At 38.5% G+C, this 24,407-nt stretch overlaps 11 protein-coding genes across 11 annotated transcripts; 7 read left to right on the top strand and 4 right to left on the bottom strand.

The window, feature by feature from the left end:
- Positions 1-224: 224 nt before the first annotated feature.
- elc1 (elongin C Elc1) lies at positions 225-622 on the top strand (the record flags this gene model as incomplete). The annotated part of the gene is made up of 3 exons (XM_056179219.1): positions 225-330; positions 379-427; positions 481-622. 3 exons carry the CDS (start codon positions 225-227, stop codon positions 620-622), a joined length of 297 nt encoding a protein of 98 aa, XP_056035989.1.
- A 236-nt stretch (positions 623-858) lies between these two features.
- Positions 859-1,634, bottom strand: lea1 (U2 snRNP-associated protein Lea1; the record flags this gene model as incomplete). Its single annotated transcript, XM_056179218.1, has 2 exons — positions 859-1,502; positions 1,523-1,634. The coding sequence occupies 2 exons, from the start codon at positions 1,632-1,634 to the stop codon at positions 859-861; spliced, it is 756 nt and encodes a 251-aa protein (XP_056035990.1).
- Positions 1,635-3,415: 1,781 nt separating this feature from the next.
- On the top strand, positions 3,416-4,987 carry ppk22 (serine/threonine protein kinase Ppk22; the record flags this gene model as incomplete). Its single annotated transcript, XM_056179217.1, has 1 exon — positions 3,416-4,987. The coding sequence occupies one exon, from the start codon at positions 3,416-3,418 to the stop codon at positions 4,985-4,987; it is 1,572 nt and encodes a 523-aa protein (XP_056035991.1).
- Positions 4,988-5,491: 504 nt separating this feature from the next.
- Positions 5,492-6,337, top strand: SOMG_00422 (DUF4504 family protein, C1orf74-like protein; the record flags this gene model as incomplete). Its single annotated transcript, XM_056179216.1, has 1 exon — positions 5,492-6,337. One exon carries the CDS (start codon positions 5,492-5,494, stop codon positions 6,335-6,337), a length of 846 nt encoding a protein of 281 aa, XP_056035992.1.
- Positions 6,338-7,127: 790 nt separating this feature from the next.
- trs65 (TRAPP II complex subunit Trs65) lies at positions 7,128-8,736 on the top strand (the record flags this gene model as incomplete). Its single annotated transcript, XM_056179215.1, has 3 exons — positions 7,128-7,245; positions 7,290-7,529; positions 7,571-8,736. The coding sequence occupies 3 exons, from the start codon at positions 7,128-7,130 to the stop codon at positions 8,734-8,736; spliced, it is 1,524 nt and encodes a 507-aa protein (XP_056035993.1).
- A 160-nt stretch (positions 8,737-8,896) lies between these two features.
- kap123 (karyopherin/importin beta family nuclear import signal receptor Kap123) lies at positions 8,897-12,100 on the bottom strand (the record flags this gene model as incomplete). Its single annotated transcript, XM_056179214.1, has 1 exon — positions 8,897-12,100. One exon carries the CDS (start codon positions 12,098-12,100, stop codon positions 8,897-8,899), a length of 3,204 nt encoding a protein of 1,067 aa, XP_056035994.1.
- Positions 12,101-13,042: 942 nt separating this feature from the next.
- On the bottom strand, positions 13,043-14,287 carry pgk1 (phosphoglycerate kinase Pgk1; the record flags this gene model as incomplete). The annotated part of the gene is made up of 1 exon (XM_056179213.1): positions 13,043-14,287. One exon carries the CDS (start codon positions 14,285-14,287, stop codon positions 13,043-13,045), a length of 1,245 nt encoding a protein of 414 aa, XP_056035458.1.
- A 1,665-nt stretch (positions 14,288-15,952) lies between these two features.
- bmt2 (rRNA (adenine) methyltransferase activity Bmt2) lies at positions 15,953-16,855 on the top strand (the record flags this gene model as incomplete). The annotated part of the gene is made up of 2 exons (XM_056179212.1): positions 15,953-16,414; positions 16,499-16,855. 2 exons carry the CDS (start codon positions 15,953-15,955, stop codon positions 16,853-16,855), a joined length of 819 nt encoding a protein of 272 aa, XP_056035457.1.
- Positions 16,856-17,217: 362 nt separating this feature from the next.
- Positions 17,218-18,022, top strand: vps55 (vacuolar sorting protein Vps55; the record flags this gene model as incomplete). Its single annotated transcript, XM_056179211.1, has 6 exons — positions 17,218-17,234; positions 17,303-17,321; positions 17,389-17,461; positions 17,548-17,632; positions 17,779-17,834; positions 17,886-18,022. 6 exons carry the CDS (start codon positions 17,218-17,220, stop codon positions 18,020-18,022), a joined length of 387 nt encoding a protein of 128 aa, XP_056035460.1.
- A 920-nt stretch (positions 18,023-18,942) lies between these two features.
- SOMG_00416 (GPI-remodelling mannose-ethanolamine phosphate phosphodiesterase) lies at positions 18,943-20,205 on the top strand (the record flags this gene model as incomplete). The annotated part of the gene is made up of 1 exon (XM_056179210.1): positions 18,943-20,205. The coding sequence occupies one exon, from the start codon at positions 18,943-18,945 to the stop codon at positions 20,203-20,205; it is 1,263 nt and encodes a 420-aa protein (XP_056035459.1).
- Positions 20,206-20,336: 131 nt separating this feature from the next.
- tsc2 (Rheb GAP, tuberin Tsc2) lies at positions 20,337-24,338 on the bottom strand (the record flags this gene model as incomplete). Its single annotated transcript, XM_056179209.1, has 1 exon — positions 20,337-24,338. One exon carries the CDS (start codon positions 24,336-24,338, stop codon positions 20,337-20,339), a length of 4,002 nt encoding a protein of 1,333 aa, XP_056035462.1.
- Between the last annotated feature and the right edge of the window lie 69 nt (positions 24,339-24,407).

Below are 24,407 nucleotides of genomic sequence, written 5' to 3'. Positions count from 1 at the left end.
TATCCAAATAATAACATCTTTGTTTAAAACATGTTTGTTGGATCGAGTTTTGTTACATTATCATAAATCATTTAATCAATAAAACAATTGGAATCTAATATAAGTGAAATATAGTTTTTTACTAATAATGCAAATTGAACTTGTTAACTGTAGACCTAGCAACTTTTACGAAAAGTGTAAAGAAACGAGAATTCATTCACTTTTAAAACCCAACCAAAAGAAATATGTCGGAAGAGTATGTCAAATTAATTTCCAGTGATGGTTTTGAGTTTATTTTAAGAAAAGACATTGCTTGCATATCTGGAACCATAAAAGCCATTTTAAATGAAGGCAAGGATACTATTTCATCTGATGGAGGTGATTAACAAATATGTTTAGGCGTATTTGCTGAGGCTCAAAGCAACGAGTGTACATTTCCTGACATTAGGTACGAATTATTATTAAGTCTTTGGTGATCTATCTAACAGAAATGAACAATAGAGGTTCACTTTTAGAGAAGGTCTGCGAGTATTTGCACTACAATTATCGCTATAAAAACCGGCAGGATGTTCCTAAATTTGACATTCCTCCAGAAATGGTCCTAGAACTACTGGTTACAGCGGAATACTTGGACAGTGAGTGAGAGCTTGGATTGCTATTATATTCGTACTAACCTGAATAGCCTAATCTTTCTGTTACGGATGTTATTTACTGAGTCACTACTCCAGAAATTTCACAAGTTTTACAGTTTCTTGAAGTGACTGAGTATACGACAATTAACAACAATCCTCCAAGCATTTATTTGCATCCCAAGAAATTTTATTCAGAATTTGCGTAAAGACATACCAAGAATTATATTGCCAAACAAGTCTTATGAGCCTACTTTGGTATTTTACCTTCTAAAAGCATAGCCTCTAATCGATTAATTTCAGCAATTGAAGAAGCATTTTTAATTGCTTCTTTAATTTGTTCTTTCTCTTCAGGAGTTAATGCATAGCCGGTGGAAACAGTAGCATTCGTATCTGTATTTGTTGACTGTACGAGAGTTCCCAAGTCGAATACACGGCTTTTAACTCCCATAATGGATGCAGCTATTTCCGTAGGACGGTCAATAGTACCAAACATCTCCTGAGATCGAGATCGCTCGTTTTCCCGGACGCGCTCAAAATCCAAAATATGTAATGATGGAATTCGCCATACTAGGTATAATCTGTAATACTGATTTTGACTTACTGCGTTATCGAGACAGGACAAATGAGTGAGTCTTGTACATGTGGATAAGGGATCTAAATCTGCCAATTGTTGAATGTGATTTTGGGTTAACGAAAGGATTTTTAAATTGGGCAAGACTTTTCCAAGCTCTGGATCGATGGTGCTTATTCTATTTCGACCACACAGAAGGGTTTCAAGACGTCTCATACGAGGAAAGTTTCCTAAATACCGAATGTCATTGTCGGTAAAATCAATGCTATCATTGGTATCTCGAAGAATACCCAAATTTTCAATCAGCGGAATCTGGTACCCTGTACTTTTCGTTAGTAACTCTGTACAAAAACTAGATATCGAACGCTGACATATCTTAAATCCAATTCTGATTCCTTCAAGGGATTGATAAATGAAGGAACCTGCGTTAAGAAATCTGCATTTAAACGCATAGAATCTGTAAATGCGATATTAAACCTTTAAATAACGTTGAGAGGAAATCCAACTATCCTTATTAGCAGTGCTTAGAAATATGTCGATATGACTTCTCCCAATCTATATTACTGATCCAACTAACTTTTAATGAAAGAAAAACTAAATTGAAATATCTTTCAACAATTTATACGGCCTAGAATGAAGGAAAAGTCGTTCCTACTGAGAGGTTATGTGTGAGAGTTTAGTCTGGGGGATTAAACCAGGCTGCTAAGTATACATAACATTTGACGTCCACATGAGTTTGGTTTACTATGTGAAGCATAAAAAGTACCTTCTATAAAAATGTGCGTCTGCGAAAATAGAATTAAAACCGCCTACCTGAGAAACATTATGTTGGAATGTAAAAACGAATTTTTCTGGTTTATTAAAGCTCTGATAACGTGAATACGAGCTATTAAAGAGATCTAATTTTATTATTAATTGCTTGAAAAGGTTGGGGACGCTCCATCCTGTCACTGCTGGAAGATAATGTGCCTATAAAAATGATCGTTCAACATATCCTTGACTATATGGCTTGTTAGCAAGTATCGATTTCATACAACATTTGTCAACAGCAAGTTTGTTTTTATGACCCATTTGAAATATCCGGATGCAATCTAATCTCCATGTTGGCCAGTTTCAGTGTGCCTTTTATTATATCTGTAATTAGAACACATGGAAGTCAATTCATCAAGTTGATGGAGACGAGAATACTTTATGAATACGAAGATACCTAGATGGACAGCGTATGCTCACAGATTTCTAAAAGCACTCTTGGGTCATGTGAGTACCTAAAAGAAGAGAAGGGAAATGGAAAAAATCGCGCCAGCGCGAACAATTGTCATATCCAGTTTCTTTCACAGAAAAGATTCACCCTAATCTCAACTTTTAGTTCTTTTTTTTCTTGCAAATATCTCTACAATTGACAATAAAAACAAACATAAATTTTCAAGAAATTCGCTTACAACCGATTTAACTAAAAATCGCAAAAAGTGAAGATGTGGTAAGTTTGGAATTAATTCCCTATCAGGGTTTCTGACTTTATTTTATACTTCTTGTTTATTTTTAAAAAATTCTAAAATACATTCTTGGAAACAACGGAACATGTTGAAACACTCGACAATATGGAAAGGCTGGCTGCGATCCCAGTATGAAGGCGAGAGAATGTGTAGTCTACTGGCGCACTGATTGAGAAGTATTGAATAAATTATTCTTTTGTTGAATAAAAATTAAACTCTCAAAGGTCTACGTTCGTTTAATTATGACAAGAATGCGAACCATTGCGTACTACGAGGGCTGTCCATCTCGTTTGGTTTGACAATGGCTATCATGCTATGTCTTGTCTTTAATGAGCTGATCTTAACATAAAAACATTTCTATTTTTCTTTCTTTCGAGCGTCCTCTTTGACCGTGGTTGAAATCATTGCGTACAACGATTCTAAAAAGCTATTTTTGGTAAACAAAGGGATGAATGAAAATAGAGATTTATCAATTGTCAAATGACTAGAATTGTCTTCATATATATAAATTTTTTATGCCTATTTCTTTGACACCTGACTTTCTTCACCTTGGCAGCAGACACACTCTTTTCTCCATCTCAGATCAACTACTTCCAATGACACAAAAAGCATAGAAATAGCTGAAACGATTGTGGATAGTTTGTTTAGAGAAATTCTTGAGAATTGTTTCTTTCTGTTAAAAAAAAAAAGAGTGTAAAAAAGCACTGGTGACATTCCTGAAAAAACTATAAAATTGGTGTATGATGCGTAAAAGCGAAATTCGAGACAAAGAGTCCTTTTCGAACGACCCGAGAAATTCTTCTTCTCATCTCTCTGATAAATTAAAGAATTTGTTTCACTTTCGTCGTAATCGAGCGGTGACCGTATCTACGAGCTACCAAAATTCGTCTCAGCCCAAATCGCCTGAACATTCAGATGAGAGTTATATGGAGGGCATTGCCAATGGTAGTGATAGCTTTTTAGATCAAAAGCCAGTTCTCCGGAGAATATCGTCAGCTCCAGATTCTCATGAAGGAATGGAAGCTCCGTCGAAGCCGCCAGTGAATACCTCCAACATGAAGAAAGCGCAAATTAAGACCTTAAAAAATCCAGCAAACTATATATTTGGACCAACCGAATATAGCAAGCGTACATACTCTGGAAACAGTACAAAAGTAAGTAGGGTTGAAGTTACGCCACAAAGTTTTGAAAAAGTCCGACTATTGGGTCAAGGAGATGTTGGAAAGGTGTATTTGGTAAAGCAAAAAAGCAACAATCGATTGTTTGCGATGAAAATTTTAAGCAAAGCCGAAATGATCAAACGACGAAAAGTTCAACGCGTTTTGGCCGAACAAGAGATTCTTACAAAAAGCAACCACCCATTCATTGTCACTCTTTATCATGCATTTCAATCCAAAGATCATCTTTATTTATGCATGGAGTACTGTGCTGGCGGGGAGTTTTTTCGCGCACTTCATTCACTTCCTGGCCATATCTTACCCGAGAAAAGTGCTTGCTTCTATGCAGCTGAAGTAACGCTCGCGCTTGAGTATCTTCATCTGATGGGCTTTATTTATCGAGATTTGAAGCCCGAAAACATTCTTTTACATCAATCCGGACATATCATGTTGTCCGATTTTGATCTGTCAAAACCTATCAGTACTGAAACTCATCCACGGATGCTTGTGACAAAGCACTCTACCTTTTCCCATGACAAACCAGCCTTGGACACAAATTCATACTTTTCTGTTTACCGTACAAACTCTTTTGTTGGAACTGAAGAATACATTGCGCCAGAAATGATTAGAAGCTGTGGCCATACCGTAGCAGTTGACTGGTGGACTCTAGGGATTTTCTTGTACGAAATTTTGTATGGTACTACTCCATTTAAGGGGAAAAACAGACATGCCACATTTTCAAACATTCTGTATGCGGACGTGAACTTTCCTGAATATAGTGCAGCCCCTAATGTATCGAGTACATGCAAAAATTTGATTAGGCGACTACTGATTAAAGACGAAACTAAGCGCTATGGTTCTGTAGCTGGCGCATCCGATATCAAAGAACATCCATTCTTCCGTGATATCCAATGGGCACTCTTACGCAGCATGAAGCCTCCGATTGTGCCAAATATCCAAGAGGGTATGGAAGCTGTATCAAAGACTTCAGGGCTCCCCGAAGCACCGGACAGTATTGATCATTTAAACTCTCAATACTTGATTTCATCCAATCTTCCTGCAGTTGATATGCATTCGGCTACTCCAATTCCCGAAGTTGAGAATCCTTTTACTGGGTTCAGTTCTGTTACACTTCATCATGCAGGAGACGAGTAAATTATTTATGTTCGCCTTTTATTTAATATTTACTTTTATGTCAAGGTTCATTTTTATTTCTAGTATGGTTTTACTTTTATGTCGTGAAATCTCCAAAAAATACTTTTTGTTTATGTCAAGTTTGTATTTATATATACTATTTTCTTCTGTTGGTCACATAAAACAGGATATCATGCCATACATATCCTTTAAAACCAAAATTTTGATGTTTGTGTTTCTATAGTTATTTAGGACAAGCTTCTTTTCCCAATATGGGTCGCCTCATGTTGTCAAATTTTTATGTTTCTCAATATTCTTCAAAGTATTTGCTATACACCTTTTTTCGTATTCAGATAAATGTCTTAGATTTGATTTTTTCTTAAGCTCGTAGGTTTTAGAATCACTTTTTTTTGAACAGTCGGGGGAATTCATTCTGCAGCCTTACTGGAACTTGTAATTGACCAAATGAAGAATTGACGGATGCTAAGTTTCATTTATCGTATAGATTTTTAGATATATAATATTATGAAAAGAAGCATATATGAAGTGCACAGATACCTGAAAACGAAAGGATTTACTTATGGTACTGCACTTCAGTTGATCGACGGAGTTTTACCTGTGATTATTGGGATAAAAACAAGTTATTTGGTTGATTGTGTCCTCTTAGATCGAGAATTTATTCAATCTTTTCTTGACTTTTTAGGTCATCCTAATGTTCAAGCTGTACATTTCTTGGAGCCCATTGAACAAACATTCTTTGTAAACGTGAGCTGCTGGAAAGAATACGCGGAAACAAAAGAATTATGGCCTCTTGTAATTACTTTACCCCAAAAATACCGGAGTGAGAAGTTAGAGCAAAAATTGACTTTGTATGTAAATACATTGCTAAACCTGGATAGAAACGAGAAGATGATTACAATCCAAGTCCCTGCTTTCACATGGAAATTTGATCATTCTCCAGTGCAGTCAAAAGTGAAAGAGGTATGTTCAATTACTGCATTAACGGGATGCTTATTAAATTATGGAGCAACTTATCACTTTTGTTCAAATGATGAATCGCATGACAATGGTCTTTCCAAAGAGCCATTAAATATTTATAGGATGATAGCCGCCTTTAAGAAGTGTAATTTCCGCTTGTCACCATTTCTTCAATTTTCATGCCCCGTGAAGTTTGAGCAACAAGTAGCAGTCATTGCTGAACAACTGAGATGTAATTTTCAAAAAAGATGGGAGCAACTAACACTTCAGGAAAAAAGCCTCTGGAACGAGTGGTTAAGTTTTCGATATCCAAAGCATGCTTTAGGAAGATTTGAGGATATTTCATGGGAAATGCACGTAGAGACCCATACAGAATCTTCTGTTGTACTATAGTATGATTGAATTGTTCGTATACTCAGCTTGGAAACCTTATATATTATGCCGCAATGGGTCATGATCAAACGTTTGTTATATGAGCGCAGAATGAAATTAATACAAGGGAATGATCTATAAATTTTTTTCGAATATGCTCTTATTGATTCTTTAATGAATTACATGGGTTGGGTAGTCAATGCTTTCTTTAGAGGAAGAAGGAAAAAATCGGTTTCTGAGCAAAACGGCTTGAATACTCATCAAAAAACCATATGCAATGTCTAAAGCTTACAATATAAGTCACTTACTTTTGAGTCTTCGTTCGACACCGAATGCCGATGTTGCATTTACAAGTAAACATTATGTATTATTTGAAGGATACCAAAGGGAGCCATTAACTGTGCATTCAATGCTAGATATGTGGAAATGAATAAAACTTTTAGGACTAAAAGCGTCTTTGTGACATCTAATGGAAGAAGAAAGCAGTATTATACGATTAGATTGGTGAGTAGCATGAAGAACAAATTTAACTAAAACGATTTCTCTATTAATTTGTTATTAAATTACTATTTTAATTACAAGTAATCTTATCAATCAACCTGCTCTGTTCAAAACCGGTAAATCAGTAAGAAGTTTAGCAAGGAAACATTGAATAAATAAATCAAAAATGAAAATATGATATATTCGAAGTATCTCCTTTTTTTTCGATAAAAAGGAAGCAAACCCAGTTTTACTTTCTGACTATTGCTCTTCTTCGTTTGAAACTGGAACTAAATTTTTGACTTCTATCTATGCCAAAATCTATTATTTAATGCAAGAAGAAGCTATAAGACTCGATTTTTTTATTTCTTTTTCGCCTATTAAAGAACATGAATTGAATTCTTTGGAAAACTACTATACACAAAGTGATCACTTGAAGCTATACTATGGTATGCAAGAAGAGTGTATTTTTTATATTAACAGATAACCGTAGGCGAATCCTTCTACGTAAATGTTGTTGTTTCGAAGCCTTTACACGTAAAATTCGATCAAGCTTTTGATAAATTCAACATTGAGGGAAATTTGTACAGCAACTCCTCCAGCAATCGTTCGAATTCATCAACCAACTTTCGAAAAACGAGAGCTTTTACTTCTACGACAAAGGATTCAACGGCTCTGAATTGGATCAACAATGAGAGAGAATACAAACTCCTTTCATGTCTCATAAAGCTAGGTAAGAAGTCAACTATTGGGGTTAGTATTCTTACAAATTAGATAACTTTTCTTTTCCGGATCATAAGCTAGAAATTTACGTCAATAATGAAGGCAGTCATCAAAACTCAAGCCAAAGTTCATTAGAATCGGAATCAGATGCTACAAGAGACATGTCTTCTTATAATGGAAATGATGATTATATAACAGATGCTGATATAGACTACAACATTCTGGGATCTCTTTCTAATGATGCTCGGTTTCAAGCGAATCCACCACTCCTTCCAGCTTCGTATATATCCGGAAACATTCAGATGGACGACACGAAATCACATCCAAATTACATTTCAAGAAAGCGCTATTTTAATTGTGCTATCCCAGTTTTGATAAAGTTAAACGCTTATATGATCAATGAGGTAAATCAGTATATCACTTGCATACTTGCACCGGATACTTCCTGCCATAGCTTCATTCTTAAAAACTTTACGTCTAAATCAACCTCTTCGAGCCTTTCCCTTTTGGGTCCAAAATATGATGATGGTTTCAACGCAACACTAACAGGCTCCGACTTGTTTTCTATCGTTTATCAAATGAAATTACAACCATCCGCTTATAGAATTGAAATTGAATGTGTTTGCGAAGGAACTATTGTGCGAAAACTCAACGGAGCTTATGTGCATGGTATGCCGTTTTTATATAAGCATCCCACGATGTTTGTTATGCGAAAGAATCATCTGCATAAACATTCTAAGCAAATATCTAGTAATGAATCGATGACAACTCCGACGACGCTATTGAATTTGCTTGATGTGTCTGCAACCGTCCCTTCCTACGTGAAAGCTGGCACCACCTTTCCAGTCAGTATCAACTTGTATAACCCTTCAGACGTACCTATAGAACTTGTCGTGCAAGTTCCACTCTATAGTTACGACGAGTTTTTCATTAATGATAACAATGAAGCCAACAATTCCAAAATAAATGATGGGTTATCTTCATTTCCTCCAACCAAGCCTGATCAAATTATCAAGCTTCCAGGTCTAATTGCTTCCACTACCAATTTCCATACTGGGATTATTTCGCCGAAATGCGAAAAAGATTTTGAATTACAATTTCTTGCCTACAGGCCCGGGTCTTATGACTTGTCCTCCATAACTGTGAAAGACGTTCATCGACATCATCAGAAGCCTAGGGGACTATCGGAGGCCCTACAAATCATTGTTGAGTCATGAATTTTAACCTTTCTTTTACCTTAATATGTACACCTAGAAGCAATTAAATTATTCAATGGCATCGATTTAGAATACCCTTGTTAAACCTATCCTAATATTAAAATACCAAAATAACAATCCACAGAAAGAAAACAAAAGTCCATTACTGTAAAAAAGCACATTACTGTAATAAAGCAACCAAATGAGGGAATGTAGAAATGAGAGTTTGGAATTCGGGAGCAATCTCCTTAAGTAAGTTTATAAGCTGGGCACGTAACTCAGCATTGAGCTGCTCGGCAGGTCCCGTCAAAACAGATGCAAAGACAGGAATTAAATCACCCAAATGTTGCAACAGAATAGGGTTCTTTTGACGGTAAAGATGAAGAATCATGTAGTATAAGGGTGCGTTTTCTAAGTAATCTTCCTTCAAAGGAAGCTTGGACAAGACAATGGGTAAGACCTGATCCAAAGGAATAGCATTTTGATTATGCAAGATTAAACGAGAAATACAACCGATAGCATTATCAAGAGCAGTACGGAAGATTTCTTGGGTAAAGAAAGGTTGGAGTTTTTGAAGAATGTTGAGGTACTCAGAAGAAAGATTTTCAGTAGAGAATTGACATAACAAACCCATCGAGTAAGCAGCATTGCTGCGAACTTCTCCCTCGGGATCTTCTAAAGCAGTCATAAATAATGTGAAAACATCAGCAGTGAAAGGTGTAATAGCAGATTCAATACCTCCAGCAACTTCACCTATGCAAGCAACAGCCATAGCACGTTCAGTACCGTTGTTGCTTGAATAATATTTAACGATATGAGGGAAGAATATTTGAAAAGACTCCACGAAGGATTCAGCCAAGGCCATTGAAAGGGCAATGACAACATCGCAAGCAGAATCGATAAACATAGCATCTTGTTCAGTATCGTCAACTTCTTCGTTACTAACAACATCTTCCTCTTCAAAGTCTTCATCAAAGATATCACCAGCTTGGACAATATGTTGTTTTTGAAGTACTTCCATAACAATTTCGCAAATCTTGGGATAATCATCGCCTAAAACAACAGGACCGCATGTCTTAATGGCTTCGGCAAGGTTACGAAGGATATCGGTAGCGACGGTCTTTTCATATTCTTCGTCCAAAGTATCGAAAGAGCATTTTCTAACAGCAGCAAAAATGTTTTGTACGGCATCAGGAACTGGAACTTGCAAAGGCAATCCAGCTTTCCATTGGGGTAAGTTGCAAACTCTATAGAAAGTAGTAGCACAACGCCATAAGCTGGTCAAAGAAGACTTTCGAACACCTTCATAAAAGTGAGTAGTAGAGGAAACCAACTTTTCGACAGTAGGCTCAAGGTATTCGGCAAAAGGAGCACCGACATAAGTGCAAATTTCACCCAAAGCATCAGCAGCGATCTCCTTCTCCATAGCAATAGCCGAGTTTACACCCATAGCCTTTTCTAATTCTTCGTCATCTTCTTCGTCGTTGCCTTCAGAGGACTCGAGCAATTGACCGATTTCATCGGCACTAGGGGCGCCGACCTTTTCACTTAAGACATCAGATTCATCCTGGTCAAGAGATTTGAACAAGGCTGGCACGATGTGAGGTAGGAAGGGAGCAAATTCTTCCTTGTAGACACGAGCCAAAACAGCATAGAAGCAAAATGAGCATTCGCGGAGACGAGAATGATCAATTTGGATACCTTCATAAGCTAATTGAATGAGCTGTTCGGTGAAAGGCAAAAAAGCTTGCTTACCGACGGCATTAGCAATAGCACCCAAAGTATCCATAACGGTACCGCGAAGTTCATAACCCTCATCATCATCAGATGTGTGTAAGCAGTTGGACAAGCTAGCCATGGTACGTTCAAAATAGGGCAAAAAGTCTTCTTGAGCAGCAAAAGCGGCGGAGCCAATGGCGGCAGCAACACAACTTTTGATGTCAGCGGTGACATTGGAGTCTAAAAGACCAACAAGACGTTCCATAAGCATGGGCATATAACCACTAATTTCAGCTCTGTCAAGACCTTCAAGCAAAGCGTCAATACAGTTACAAGCAGACTTTCCAACTTTAACACCTTGAGTGGACATCAACTCGAAAACGAGGGGCAAGAATTGAGCATGATGCTTTGAAACCTCCATAGGAATTTCGACGGCAATTTGACTAAGAGCCAAGAGAGCAGCTTGACGAACGTTCATGTCAACATCACATAAGCCATTGACAATAAGAGGAAAGATGTTAAGAAGGCTTGAAGCAACGGACTCGGAAGAACCCTCGACGGCGACACCGATGGACAATAAAGCGGCCTTACGGTGACCAGGATCGGGGGATTGAGAGAAAGTCATGATTGCCTCCAACATGGGATAGAACACTTGGGTAGGAGACAAGTGGGTGGAAAGAAGATCAATGGCACGTAAAGCAAGACGGGCAGGGCAATCCTCGTCAGCATCTTCGGTAGTATCTTCAGTAGCAACTTGCATGAGGGAAAGGATTAAAGATTTGCCAAGTTTGAGAGCTTGCAATTTACGCGACTTGAAGCGGATACATGAAATGATGAAGGACAAGGCCATACAACGAATTTCGCCATCAACTTGCTTCGATGTGGAGATGCCAGTGATCAATTCAATGATATTTCCAAGGGCCTTAGAGATGATGGCGCCGGAGACGATGAGGAAAGTATTGAAAACGTCAAAGACAGTTTTGCAGGCATCTTCATCGCCAACTTGAACGACGTCTTGCAAAACAATGAGCATGCTAGGTAAGGTATCACGATAGGCATGCAAAAGCTTTTTGTCATCGGATTCCAAAACTTCAGCGACGGCACCCAAGCCTTGAACGGAAGTGACTCGGACAGTACGGCTAGAATCGGTGATGGTACGAGAGAACAAATGAACAAAATCTAAGAGCAACTTGCTGTCCAAATCGACGGTTTCAGCAATGGAATAAAGAACATAGATAGCCATTTCACGAATGGAATCGTTTGGATCCATGGCAGCTTGAACCAAAAATCCAGAAAGATCATTCCATTTTCCGTCGGGAAGATCCATTTTAGCCAACGCAGCAATGACACGACCAAAAGCATGGCATACGATGCCCTCGGGTTCTTTAATGGTGATTTCCAACAAGTTGGCACGAACTTGATTTTGTACATCAGCAGGGACATCGGGCCAATACTTGTGGCACAGCTTACGAGCTTCAATAGCTGCAAGCTGGCGGACTTGAAAGTTTTCGCATGTGCCCATAATGTGTAACAAGGACAACAAAGAGCTAGGTTCCTTCAAGTACTTTGTTTCCAAGGCACGAGTAGCCTCTGTGATTTGAGTGGTATCAGGAGCAGTGCTCTGATACAGCAACTGAGTCAATTCAAGAGTAAATTGAGAGTCCATGGTGGAAATTTTTGAATTATGAAAAATGATCCCAATGAGTAATAAAATATGAGTCTAAGACTTTTAAAACAAAGTCTACAAACAACTAATAAACCAAATGAATCCCGTCGTCCAAACCTCGTTTTCAATTCCCCTTTCCAAGAAGTATTTCTACGAAAGAAAAAGAAGAACTTTCCAATATATTGAAATTTCAAAAAATATTATAATCAATCCAAATGTTTAAAACCTTTTGAAAAGTTTTACGCCTTCCAATACAAGCGATTTTGAATGCTGACCTCTTGCAGGACAGCCTTTGTAAGTTTGTTTTGGGAGAAATTTTTGACCTTTGTATAGGAAGGAAATGTCTGCAAATTCTGATTTACCAACTTACTTCCAACATCCTTCCACTACCTTGGGGTTCATTATCCGATAAATGCGACTTGGTCATACGAAAGGTGGAACAGAGAAAAAGAGAAAAAGAAAAAAGAGAATTTCATTGTTTTTCTGTTTACAAGCTTTTATAGACCTTTTCAATGTTAAACAGTACTTTAAGTAGGACTGGTTTGGACGATGTAATTTGAATTGGTCGAAATGATCAACATCGACTCGACACTGCGTTGACAACCAGAAATACGCGGTCTACTCATACTTTTATTGTACTACTTCAAATACTTGGAGAAAAGGCTTTATGTGTACATAAATATCTATTTCTTTTATTAAACATAAACAAGGGAACAATTATTTTCAACATGCATATACTCATCACCAAACCCTAAACAGGTTATCCACAGTCGATTCATTTCAAAAGGAGGAAATCAAAGATTCCCAAAACCCGTTCGGGCTATTTCCAAAACAACTACCATCCTATATCCAAAAATACGTTGTGTGTTTTGATTTACAAATCCAAGATGCTAGCATGCCAAGGAAACAAACGATGAAGGAGCTGAGATGTTCTCAAGGAATTTACTTGGAGGAGAGGGCAACAACACCGGGAAGGGCCTTACCTTCCAAGAGTTCGAGAGAAGCACCACCACCAGTGGAGACGTGAGAGACGTCGTTCTCCTTACCGTACTTAACAGCAGCAGTAGCAGTATCACCACCACCAATGATGACAGCGTTACCAGCATTGGCGCTCTTGACACAAGAGTCGAGCATGGTCTTGGTACCAGTAGCGAACTTTTCGAATTCAAAGACACCAGCGGGACCGTTCCAGACGATGGTCTTGGAGGATTGGATGACTTCATCAAATTGCTTGGAGGATTGGGTACCGCAGTCCAAACCCATCCAGCCGTCAGGGATACCTTGTTCGGCGTTGGCGGAGCCAGTGTTAGCTTCCTTGTCGAACTTGTCGGCGGTGACGAAGTCGATGGGGAGGAAGATTTCGACATTGTTCTTCTTGGCCTTTTCGATCATGCCTTGAACGTTCTTGGAACCGGCTTCGTCGAAGAGGGAGTTACCAATCTTCATGTTCTTGAGAACCTTCAAGAAGGTGAAAGACATACCACCACAGATGATGAGGCGGTTGACCTTGTCAAGGAGGTTGTCAATCAATTGGATCTTGTCGGCAACCTTAGCACCACCCAAGATGGCAAGGAAAGGGCGAGCAGGGTTTTCCAAAGCCTTGGCGAAGTAGTCGAGTTCCTTCTTCATGAGGAAACCAGAGACACGGGTCTTCTCGACACCAACCATGGAAGAGTGAGCACGGTGAGCGGTACCGAAAGCGTCGTTGACGAAAATGTCACCGAGAGCGGTCAAAGACTTACGGAAAGACTCGACGGAAGCAGAGTCGGCCTTGACCTTGTTGCCGTCAACCTTGGCGGAACCTTCTTCCTCGATGTGGAAACGCAAGTTCTCCAAAAGGATGACTTGGCCGTTGTTGGCCTCCTTGCAGGTCTTTTCGACATCAGCGCCAACACAGTCGTTGAGGAACTTGACGTCGCGGTTCAAGAGCTTGGTGAGTTCTTCAGCGACGGGCTTCATAGAGTACTTGTCGACACGAGAGCCGTTAGGGCGGCCCAAGTGGGACATCAAGATGACAGCCTTGGGTTGTTGCTCAATGGCATACTTAATGGTGGGGAGGGCACCAACAATACGAGCGTTGTTGGTAATGCGGTCACCGTCCAAAGGGACGTTGAAGTCGACACGCATCAACACATTCTTGCCCTTCAAATCAACATCGGTGATAGCGAGCTTAGTAGACAAAGACATTTTGAAATCCTATAACGAAACTAAAGGTCAGTTGTTGGATGAATCGAGTTACGCACCTTTATTTATATTTCTGTATCGGGGGAGGGTGAGGCACTTGGAACGTTGATGGAAGATTGTGGATCAACTACGTAGGGGTTTTTGGAAATTCACCGATGGTGACGCAGGTGACGAAGGTGACAAGTCGGAACCTTTTACGAGGGTCAGGAGAACATTGAAACCATCATGACGTTATCAACCGAACCGAAAATCATCGAAAGCGCGCCCAGGAACGTTCGTCTGAACATCACGCGGTCCCGGGAGCGAACAGCTAGGTAACGCTTTGGGAAATAGGAAGGAACAAGGAGGTAACGAAATGAAAGAAGCGGGGTACAAAGCAGGGAAGGGGCGGAAGATTAAAAAATAACAATGTAAGAACCGAAGCAACAAACAAGAAACATTGTTTTTTCTTTGAACCAATAGAATAAAAAAAATGATCTCATCATGTTCCGGAAAAAACTTTGTTTTCATCACAAAGATCTCCGAGCGGGATAAGAGGCTTTCCCAAGGAACATGTTGTTTGGGTCGCATGAGCGCTTTCTCGGAGAAACTTGACATTCCGTTGATATCAGTTCAAGGGGTTCTGGAGGCTGGTGGTTCCGCTTTTCGCTAAGCGGGAAATTCCGAGAGAGAAGCATAAGGTTTTGGTAAGCGAGTGTAGGTGGTTGTTGCTGGGTGCGACGAAGCAAGTTGAGAAAGGAAGAAAGAAGATTTTATTAGAAAAATAAAATAATAAATAGGGAATATAAAAGAACAGTGAACGGAAATGTGTCCGATGGTTGGAATGCAGCTCTTTTGGTTTCTCTTCCTCTTCCTCTTCCTCTGTAGAAAAGACTTTTAACATATTACAATAGTATCCTATAAAAGAGGTTTAGAATAGACATATAAGCTTAACGAGTAGCTTGTAAATTCAAGAAAAACAAAAAAGAAAGAGTCGAAAAAGAGCCGAAAAGAATCAAACTGGAAAGGAAATCTTTGATTCAGGCTGCAAGCTATAGCCTCCATTTCATTTGGGATCCATGGTGGGTGTTGTCTTACAGTGGAAACCATTGTTTGGCGACTGACGCCTAGTGAGCGGCCATCTTTTGGTTTCTTGGTTGGATCCAACCCTGTCCTTCTTTCTTGACTGATGAGCTGTTGGAAATCATTGTGAAAGAAGATTACATCTGAGACAAACAACACCTAGCAAAACATGTAGAATTTGAATCAACAAAACCCTCTTTTGATCATTATGAATGGAAGACCCTATTAAAATACCAATTCAAGTTCCAAAGACAGCAAAAGTCCAACATTTGGTGGTTTGTTCTTGATTTCCTTTCCATCATATAAACACCAGTCCAACGAATTTCTCCTTGGAATCGTAAAAGAAACGTATTTTGTCTTTTCTTTTTGTTTGCAGCTTTTTGCTTTTTCCTATTCCAACCCCTTTTAACCCATTCTGAGTCCTTTTTAAATTCATATATAAATTTGAATTTTTTTTTCGTTTTTCTCAACACCTTTCCCATTCCAATTTTTTAAAAAGAGAAAAAGAAAAGAAAAGAAAAGAAAAGAAAAGAAAAGAAAATAAGAATAAAAAATAATACACTCTGCACCCTCTCTCGATTGACGTGCCCTTCTTTGTCGCTTTGAATGCGTCGTCCCGTCTCAGTCAAGGATCGCGTTGCCAAACAAAAGCAAGCCCATCCAAAAGGTCTCAAGGGAAACAAACTCATTCGCCATTACCATAATCTGCTCAAGGAAAAAGCCCGGCTTACAGCTACCCAGGCCCCTGTCCAACAAATCCAAGATGTCGAGCAACAATTAGAAGCCATTGGAATTGACGCTTACCAAAAGGCAAGTCAAAATGGCCAAAACAGCCAAAAGGGCGGTGATTCCAGTAAAATCTTGGTCGAATGGATTCGCGCCGATCCCAGTTTCTATTCCAAACATCCAAACGATCGTCCACAGCAAATGTTGGAAATCGGAAGCGTTTCCGTAGACAACAAATGCTCCACTTGCGGCTTATTTTCCGTTACTAGAATCGACCTCCATTCCTCCCATCCTCTCATCCAAGAACAAGATGTCTTGACCCGCTCTCCAAAACAAGGTCAGGTAAGTACCACTCTTCTTTTCTTTTCTTTTCTTTTCTTCTCTTCTTTTCTTTTTTTCTTTCGTTTAAACTAACAACCCCTCTAGTTTCACGGGATTAGTTGCTCTTTGGTTTTAAACTTTGCACCCCCAAATTTGAGAGCTCAAATTCTGTGGAAATGCTCTCAGCTACTGCTTCCCCCCAATTCTACTCATCCTCCTTGGTTCTTTTTAGTGCTTCCTGCTCCTTGTGTCACCAACTCTCGCTACATGGATGGTGCTACGCTTCATTCCATTCTGCACCACTTTGGCTTCACCCTTCGTTATTCCTCTATCTCAAAGAAAATTGCTTATTATTTATATGCATATGATCATCCTTGCTCAACCAACTTATCCTGGAAAAAGAAAATCGTTCACGACGGTCCATCAAGAAATAACTTTTTTATCCCATGCTTGTCCAGCTAACTTTTTCTCCTCATTCATCGTTTTCTCAAAACTAGCGAATAGGTTCCCATTCTAAATTTGATAGACTCCTTCTTCTTTCCTCTACCCATGCTTCCCTCTGCTATTCTTGTTGATAGCGAGTTCTCCGTGGCATAGACCCCGCAATGGAATCTCTTGATTGTATTTCTCTTATTCATGCGTCTCTTCCCATCCCTTTGAACCCTCTACTTTTGTTATTTTTCTTTTTTTACAAATGTTATTTACTGTACTTTAGCGAGGACCAGCGTAGTTGAATAGGTGGTAGGATACTACGTCTTTGATCTTCTTCTCATAGCAAATTATCCAAATAGAAACTTTCCAGGTCTTTTTGCATAAAAGCAAACATGTCTGATCTAAAAAAGTAAGCTGCCTTTTTCCCATTGAAGTCTTTTCAAAGTTCTGGAAACTAACGACACGTTTCGTCAATAGAATCATTGGTCTTTCTTCGGTATGCAAACGTACTTGTAGTCATTTTTTCTAAAGTACGAAAATGCTAACAAGATTTTTAAAAAAAGGTGCTAGCCATTGGCTTTATGCTTGTAATCTTGTCCGGTGCTCTTTACAGAAATTGGTATCCTTTGCTCATTGGTATGCTCTATCGCTACAACAAAAGGATGCAGACACATCCTTCTTTTTGTCGTTTTTTACGCAAAAAACTTTCTCTAACCTTCTAGTCATTCCCTTTTTGCTGGCACCTCTACCCCAATTGCTCACCGAACGGTATTCTTCTAGTCATGACTTCTTACAAGAAGAGGATCGGTATGTTTTCTGTGCAGATGGTAAGGAGAAGTTTTATCGGGGCCCATCCATAGAAAGACTCTACAGTTCTCCAAAGCTCATTTCTAATTCCCTTTACCCTTCTTTTATCTCTGTTTCATGCCCAACACTTTGGCTAACCGACCCAGTAATCTTTTAGACTTTGGTCGATTTGTTTTTGGCGCTACCATCAGTACTGGCTTTGGTACGGCATTTGGTTTTTTATTGGAAAGACTGTATACTAACTTGTTTTTAGCCCTTCCTATCGTCTTTGTAAATGTGAGCCTAACGAATATACCGGCTGCAGTAATGAGTTGCATTGGTGGCTTTATCATCTTTTTGGTGATTACCACTTATTCTCAAGCTTTTGCTGCCCATGAGGAAGAATTTTAAAGTCATCTTTGCTTCTTTCCTTTCGAGTATCCTTTTGATTTAGACAAGCTTGTTTCTGCAATGCCTACTTATTTACTATAAGATTAGGGTTGCAGTTGTTCCATCTTTTTCTAAAACTCGATGTCTTTGTAATTTCTGTTAAGCAGTTATTCGCTCATCCCGAATATTTTGCAAATCATGCAAACGCCTAATGATTATTGTTTTATCCCATCTATTTTTTTCAATCTATGCTTAATGAATGCGTATTCAAGGTTACTAATTTTATGTTTCTTGTTAATAAATGGAATCGCACTGCTTCCTTCCTGTCAAACCACAGGATGCATTTGCGTACGATGAATCATGTATTTGTATTGTTTTAGCTGTAAACTCATCTCTTCAGTTGTAGTTGTAACGATAGCAGCATAGAAAAATCGGTTTTAGATTTTTGTTTTTTTTTCGATATCCTTTAAGGTCCACATTATAAACAAACAATTCTATGCAAACAACTCCCGTTTCAATTCCTTGAAGCGACTACTTACATTTATCTTTTAAATAGAATTGAAAGAACCACTACTAGTGTTAGTTTCCACTACGGTGTTGCTACTTCCAACTTGCACACAACGCTCTCTTTTCATTTTTCGAACCGATTGAAAGACTATCTCATAGGAGTGAACGTTTACGTAAAGTACTCTATCCGATGAAAGATTAAGCAGATTTTTATTCTTGTCATTTTCTCGGCCAACTCAAGTTTCTATTTATTGAACCCTTTTACAGGAAGGAATTGCTTTCAGGTTTCTCTCAGTCAATCATTGGAAGCAATACAAAAAGTAATTTCTTTAATTTCTTTAAATATCTCAGTACCATATTAGTCATTGATTGTTTATGAACTCGGCTTTTTTTAGCACCATCCTTAGTTTACCCACTATAGTAAGATTGCAGCTATGAAGATTACGCTCTTGCTTTATTTCCTTTTTTCTTTTATTTTGGTCTATTATTTAGAAAGGACGATTCACGTTCGGTCACATACGAAATGCCATTGGTCTAAATGGGAAAGCTGGCCTCACAAAGCAAAGCCTTTCCATGTTGCCTTGGTAGCGGATCCACAGATCGTGGATAATGGTACTTACAACTATCCTCGTCCTTTGTTACGTCTTGTGCAATTTATCGCCGACCAGTATTTGTTTCGACATTGGCGGTACCTTCATAAAAAGCTCCAGCCTGATTTGACAATCATCATGGGTGACTTGATGGATACTGGAAGAGAGTTTAATCTTGAAGAGTGGGATAAAGATCTAGAAAGATTCAACAAAATTTTCGATTTCAACGCTGCTGAGCATGTTGAAGTTTATCCTGGAAATCACGATATTGGCTTTGGGGAAAAGACTTTTTACGAAAAAATTAAAACATTTGAGTCTACTTATGGGTCCACCTCTCGATCCGTAATTGCTGGCAATCATACCCTGGCTTTGGTTGATGGAATCCGACTCTCAAACACTTTGTCACCCGACATTTACGGGAAACCAAAATCTTACTTGGAGTTTTTGAACAAGAAGAAAGAACCATCCTCACCGCGAATACTTTTTGGTCATGTTCCTTTATATCGTCCGGATGGCACATCCTGTGGGAAATTGCGCGAACAAAAGGATACTATATCTTTCGGTTATGGATACCAATACCAGAACGTACTCTCCAAAGAGCTTTCTGAAGAAGTCCTAAAGAATGTAGAACCAGTTGCCGCATTTGCCGGTGATGATCATGACTATTGCGAAGTTGTTCACAGTTATAATGACGACTATGGTTCTCTAAAGGAGGTCCCTGAATACAATGTTAAAGCATTTGCAATGACAAGTGGAATACGAAGGCCAGGTTATCAATTACTATCGCTGTATTACGTTCATGAAGAAGGAAAGGCGCCTTCAGAATCTTACCAAACGCATCCTTGCCTACTTCCTGACCAAATTGCTATATATTTATTTTACGGAATTTGTTCTTTATTTTTATTTGTTGTGGTTACATATTATGCAAACGATTATTACCAAAAGTCTGGCCGTCTTCTTCCTTTATACCATACCCAAGCACAAAATAGGCGTTCCAACTCTCGTCGTCATTACAAAAGCATCATACATAAAGCATTCCACCACTTCATATTTCTCACCTGGCCAGCAGTATTATTTTTTTTGGTTTTGAATGTTTTCAGCGTGTAGTACCCGTCCATTAGATGTTTTACGATCTGTTGCCATAATGAATATATTAATCAAATTTTATTAATTATGCATGAACAAGTTCATTATTGTATAAACATCTATCATTAAATATCGTCAGCCCATTACTGCAATTAGAGATAACTTGTGAAATCCGAAAAGTTTGTGCCATTTATGATTTTCATCTGCATCTGTCCATCATGATCCTCCTCAATCAAACGCGCAGGTAAAAACCGTTCTCTTAATCGTTTCAGTTGTCGTAAACGCTCAGTCCATATTGAAACATAATCACCAGCACCCTGATGATAGATATGAGAAAAGACTGCTGCATTCAATGTCACATCTCGCACAACAGCAGGCAAAGATTTCAATGAAACAACCTTATGGCTGTTAAAAAGACTAAAATCTATATCATATTTCGTTTGGGCTTCCACTTTATAGAATTTGGCAGACTCATTTGACGAGTTACCTGGTTCAAATTCAGGCGATATTACTATATTTACAAAACTGAACTGACTAGGGATAGTGTCAAAATCATAAACTAGACCCGATTCGTTAAAAATAATATTTACAAAATCATTTCCAATATGCCGTTTTTTCATGGTGCAGCTAGGATCCCGTTCAAAGCTCGTAGGCATCAATGTTGTACAATGAAAAACAAGTTGGGTGACCTTGTCTCTCCAATAATAGGCAAATTCACCGTCAATATTATGTTCTCGATCCAAACCTCCAGTATAAAGTTCTTTGCTACCTTTCAATTCCTTGAAAACACCAAGACCATTAAGAAATTCTTTGAATCCGTGAGAAGGGTCTGTATTGGCTAATATATCTGCTTCCGCAGTCTGTTGATAACCGACATAAACGACTCCAGCCTTCAGAGATTCAATAACTGGAACCCTGTCAAAAACACTAATCGCTCTCCGCACGGAGTCATTATCTGGTAAAAGAATTGGATGACCATTGACAGAAATACCCTGTGGATCCAAAAAATGTGACAAAAAGCTACTAGGCGTCGGAGCAAACCCATTATGAGATGGTAGATCGTTGGAACTCGACAAGTCTTCCCCAAGCATCCAGCTTCTTAAATAAGCCATATTTCTAAATGTATATTGTGTTGTACCAGAAGGACGACGTACAAGAGCTTGCATATAGTTCAAATTCTTTGATACGTTAACAGTAAAAAGGGAATTTCCACGAATCCAGGTTTGTGAATCCATGTGAGGATCAATACCACTCGGTGCTTGGTTATGAATATCAGAGTTCGAATAACAGAATCTTTGCATCATATCATACTGAACCAAGCTCAAATCATCAAGAGGTTGGCCTTCAGCCGCCAAACTTAATCCTCGTAATATCCATGGAACAAACTTTTTACGTTCATTTATCCGTACTGAAAGGAACCAGACTTGAAGAATACTGTATGCCAAAGCTAACACATAACTCGAATAAGACTGCTTGATAACAACGTTGTCATCTGTTTGTGGCCTCCCATCTTTTGTAACATTGTAATGTTGAATGTATTTTAAGGAAACCCCGAAAACTTGCCGAAAATCAGCATCAGTGAAATTAGCAATAAGGTCCGGCAATCTAGCCAAACTAGATAAAAATTCTAGAATATGAACGCTTAAATCTGATTTAGTAATCAGCCTGGACAGTCTTGTCAAAATAGCTGGCAGATGTTTGCTAATAGACACTGGCATTTCATAGCAACATAATAGCAAGGCATGTATACAAATATGACAAACCTCATTTCTTTTTTCAAGCCCTGGTAGGAACGCATTAACCAATTCGTCTTTCTCAGCCCGTGTGAAATGATCCAAATATCCGAACGACATTAAAGCACCTTGAAGAAGAGGTATCATAATGTGGGCTTTCCGAACATCTTCAGGTACAGCAGCAGGCAGTGCTAAGCGCTCAGAAATCAATTCACAAAAAATGTTAACTAACTCCCTAATTTGAAGAATTGACTGAATAAATAAACTCCGGTTGCTTAACTGATCGGGGAAATGAGCAATAAAACAACTAAACATATTCCATTCGGTTTCCATGAGGACGATATCTCTGTAGACATTTAACAGTAAAGTTGCAGGGAATGTGAATACACTTACTTTCCCGCTTTCATCCTTCTCGTCAAAAATTTCGGAAGGCGATCTTTCCCAACAATGTTTGTCAACTAAAATATCATTGATAAACGAATCTGAAACAGGATAGACGTAGGGTGTTGATTCGTCTAACAAACCGAAGTCTGAGAAAGCAGCTTGTTCGTGTAAGTATTCAACCAAATATATTCCTTGTGCATTCCTACGGAATCGAAGAAATAACTGTAGGCACAATAATCTGCTTAGTTTCGGAGAGCTGCTTTTACTCAGCAAAGACAAAAGTGTCAATAGAAGGGTGGCAGCCCCTTTTTTAGATTTCAAATCAAAATAAAAATAGAAAAGGCGAATTAATGAGCTTGTAGCAAGCCGAACATTTACATTTCCACTATTGGAGGAATGAATTATTTGCTGATAAAGCGTTATTATATCCTCTAACTCAATAAAAGAATGATTAGTATGGATAAAAAAGAGCATATTATATAAAGGAGCAATTAAACCCTCATCTTTTGAGTTATCGACGTTATTTAAGGCTGGAAGAAGAAAAACTCTATAAAACTCTGGCACAGAATGGTTATCCAGTAATGAGCAAGTTTTCTGAATCATCTTCAAAACATTCGCCTGATCTTGTTCAGAAAGAAAGTCAGTCCGACTTACTTTGTATAAAAATGAAAGATTAGTAGTCCAATAAGAGCTTGAAGGGCAAGTAAGATTACAGACATCTATGTACTGAACAAGTCTCTTTAAAATCGGGGCCTTCAAAAGAGGAAGTATTTTATAAAAGAATCTAATAAGATTTTCTTCAAAAAAGATAAACGAAGGTGTAAAAGCATCAATCTCCAAAACATCCAATATTCGGTCATATAAATTTGCAAAGGCGGTAGCATAATTAATCGACTTTTTGGATTCTGATAATTCTAAGGGTAAATAACTTGAAGAAAATGTTAGGATATTAAAAATACGTCTCCAATCGACCGAAGACAATTGGGAGCAAATAGCAGGATTTCGTAAATATAAGAAAACGGTTCCAAGGATCTCAAAATCAATGTTTTCGTGATAGCCCAAAGGAAGTTCTGTATATTTTATGGAGGAACTTAAAGTAAAAGATGTCATAGGTTCTATACTTGACTCGTGCAAGACAAAAAAACGCATAAGACGAACAGCACCACGAACAGCGTTCACATTTGTCCTTAAGTTTCGCAGAATATCTACAATAACTTCAAAGACAATGTGGGAAATATGGCTTTGGAACAAATTAACAACGACTGAGTTGGCCAGCTTGGAATAGGAAAATGTACTAACAAAAGCGCTGCATAAAATAATAACCATATCATTTACAGCAGATCCAGGAACAGAAGAGTAACGGACAAGAGCGTCAAAAAGAAGTAATGTTTTTTCAACTACCTCTGTTAAGGGAGTTCGGTTGCAGACTTCAACGACTGAATTAATGAGCAAAAGTGCGTGGCGCTCAGGAACCCTATAAAATTGGAATTTTACCAAATTACTAGAAAAGTTAAATAACTCTGCCAAAAGCAGCAAACCTTCTTCCTTGAGAGGACCCCGCTCTTCAGGGAGTTTTGTTTGAAGCTGGTGAGCTTGAATGAACCACGTCGCTAGCAAAGGACAAATTTTGTTTTCAATTCCAGATACCTTATGTCCCTCCTGCGTCAAAACATTTGAGGTTTTGAGCTTTAGTCGAAGCTCTGCCAGATCATGAAACTCATTCTGTTCAATGGACTGAAAGAACACGTATCTTTCCATCAAAGACAGCTCCTTTTGCGTATAAATATACCTTTCCATTAGATTATATGCCAACACCCGCAAATCTCGGTTATTTGTTCGCACAGAAAAGAAATCTTGTATATGATTCCATACTAGATTTATAGATATAGACGAGTATATATAATTCTTCAGTCTCTGGTAAATATTTCTAACAATAGCACTTCTCTTTTTTAAAGGAAGAGTTGAACGAAAGTAGAGCTGAATATCTGCATCGGTCCAGCTAGATTCATCGCCAGAAACCAAAGGTGTTCCTTCCATTTTATTTTTGTCGGACTTGGTCTAAATCACGCCAATGTCTTGGTGTTTACTTATAAAATATGTAACACA

Source organism: Schizosaccharomyces osmophilus, chromosome 1 (assembly GCF_027921745.1).
Source record: "Schizosaccharomyces osmophilus chromosome 1, complete sequence".
NCBI lineage: Eukaryota > Fungi > Ascomycota > Schizosaccharomycetes > Schizosaccharomycetales > Schizosaccharomycetaceae > Schizosaccharomyces > Schizosaccharomyces osmophilus.
Note: the sequence above shows the minus strand (reverse complement) of the source record. Positions and strands in the feature narration are given on the sequence as shown.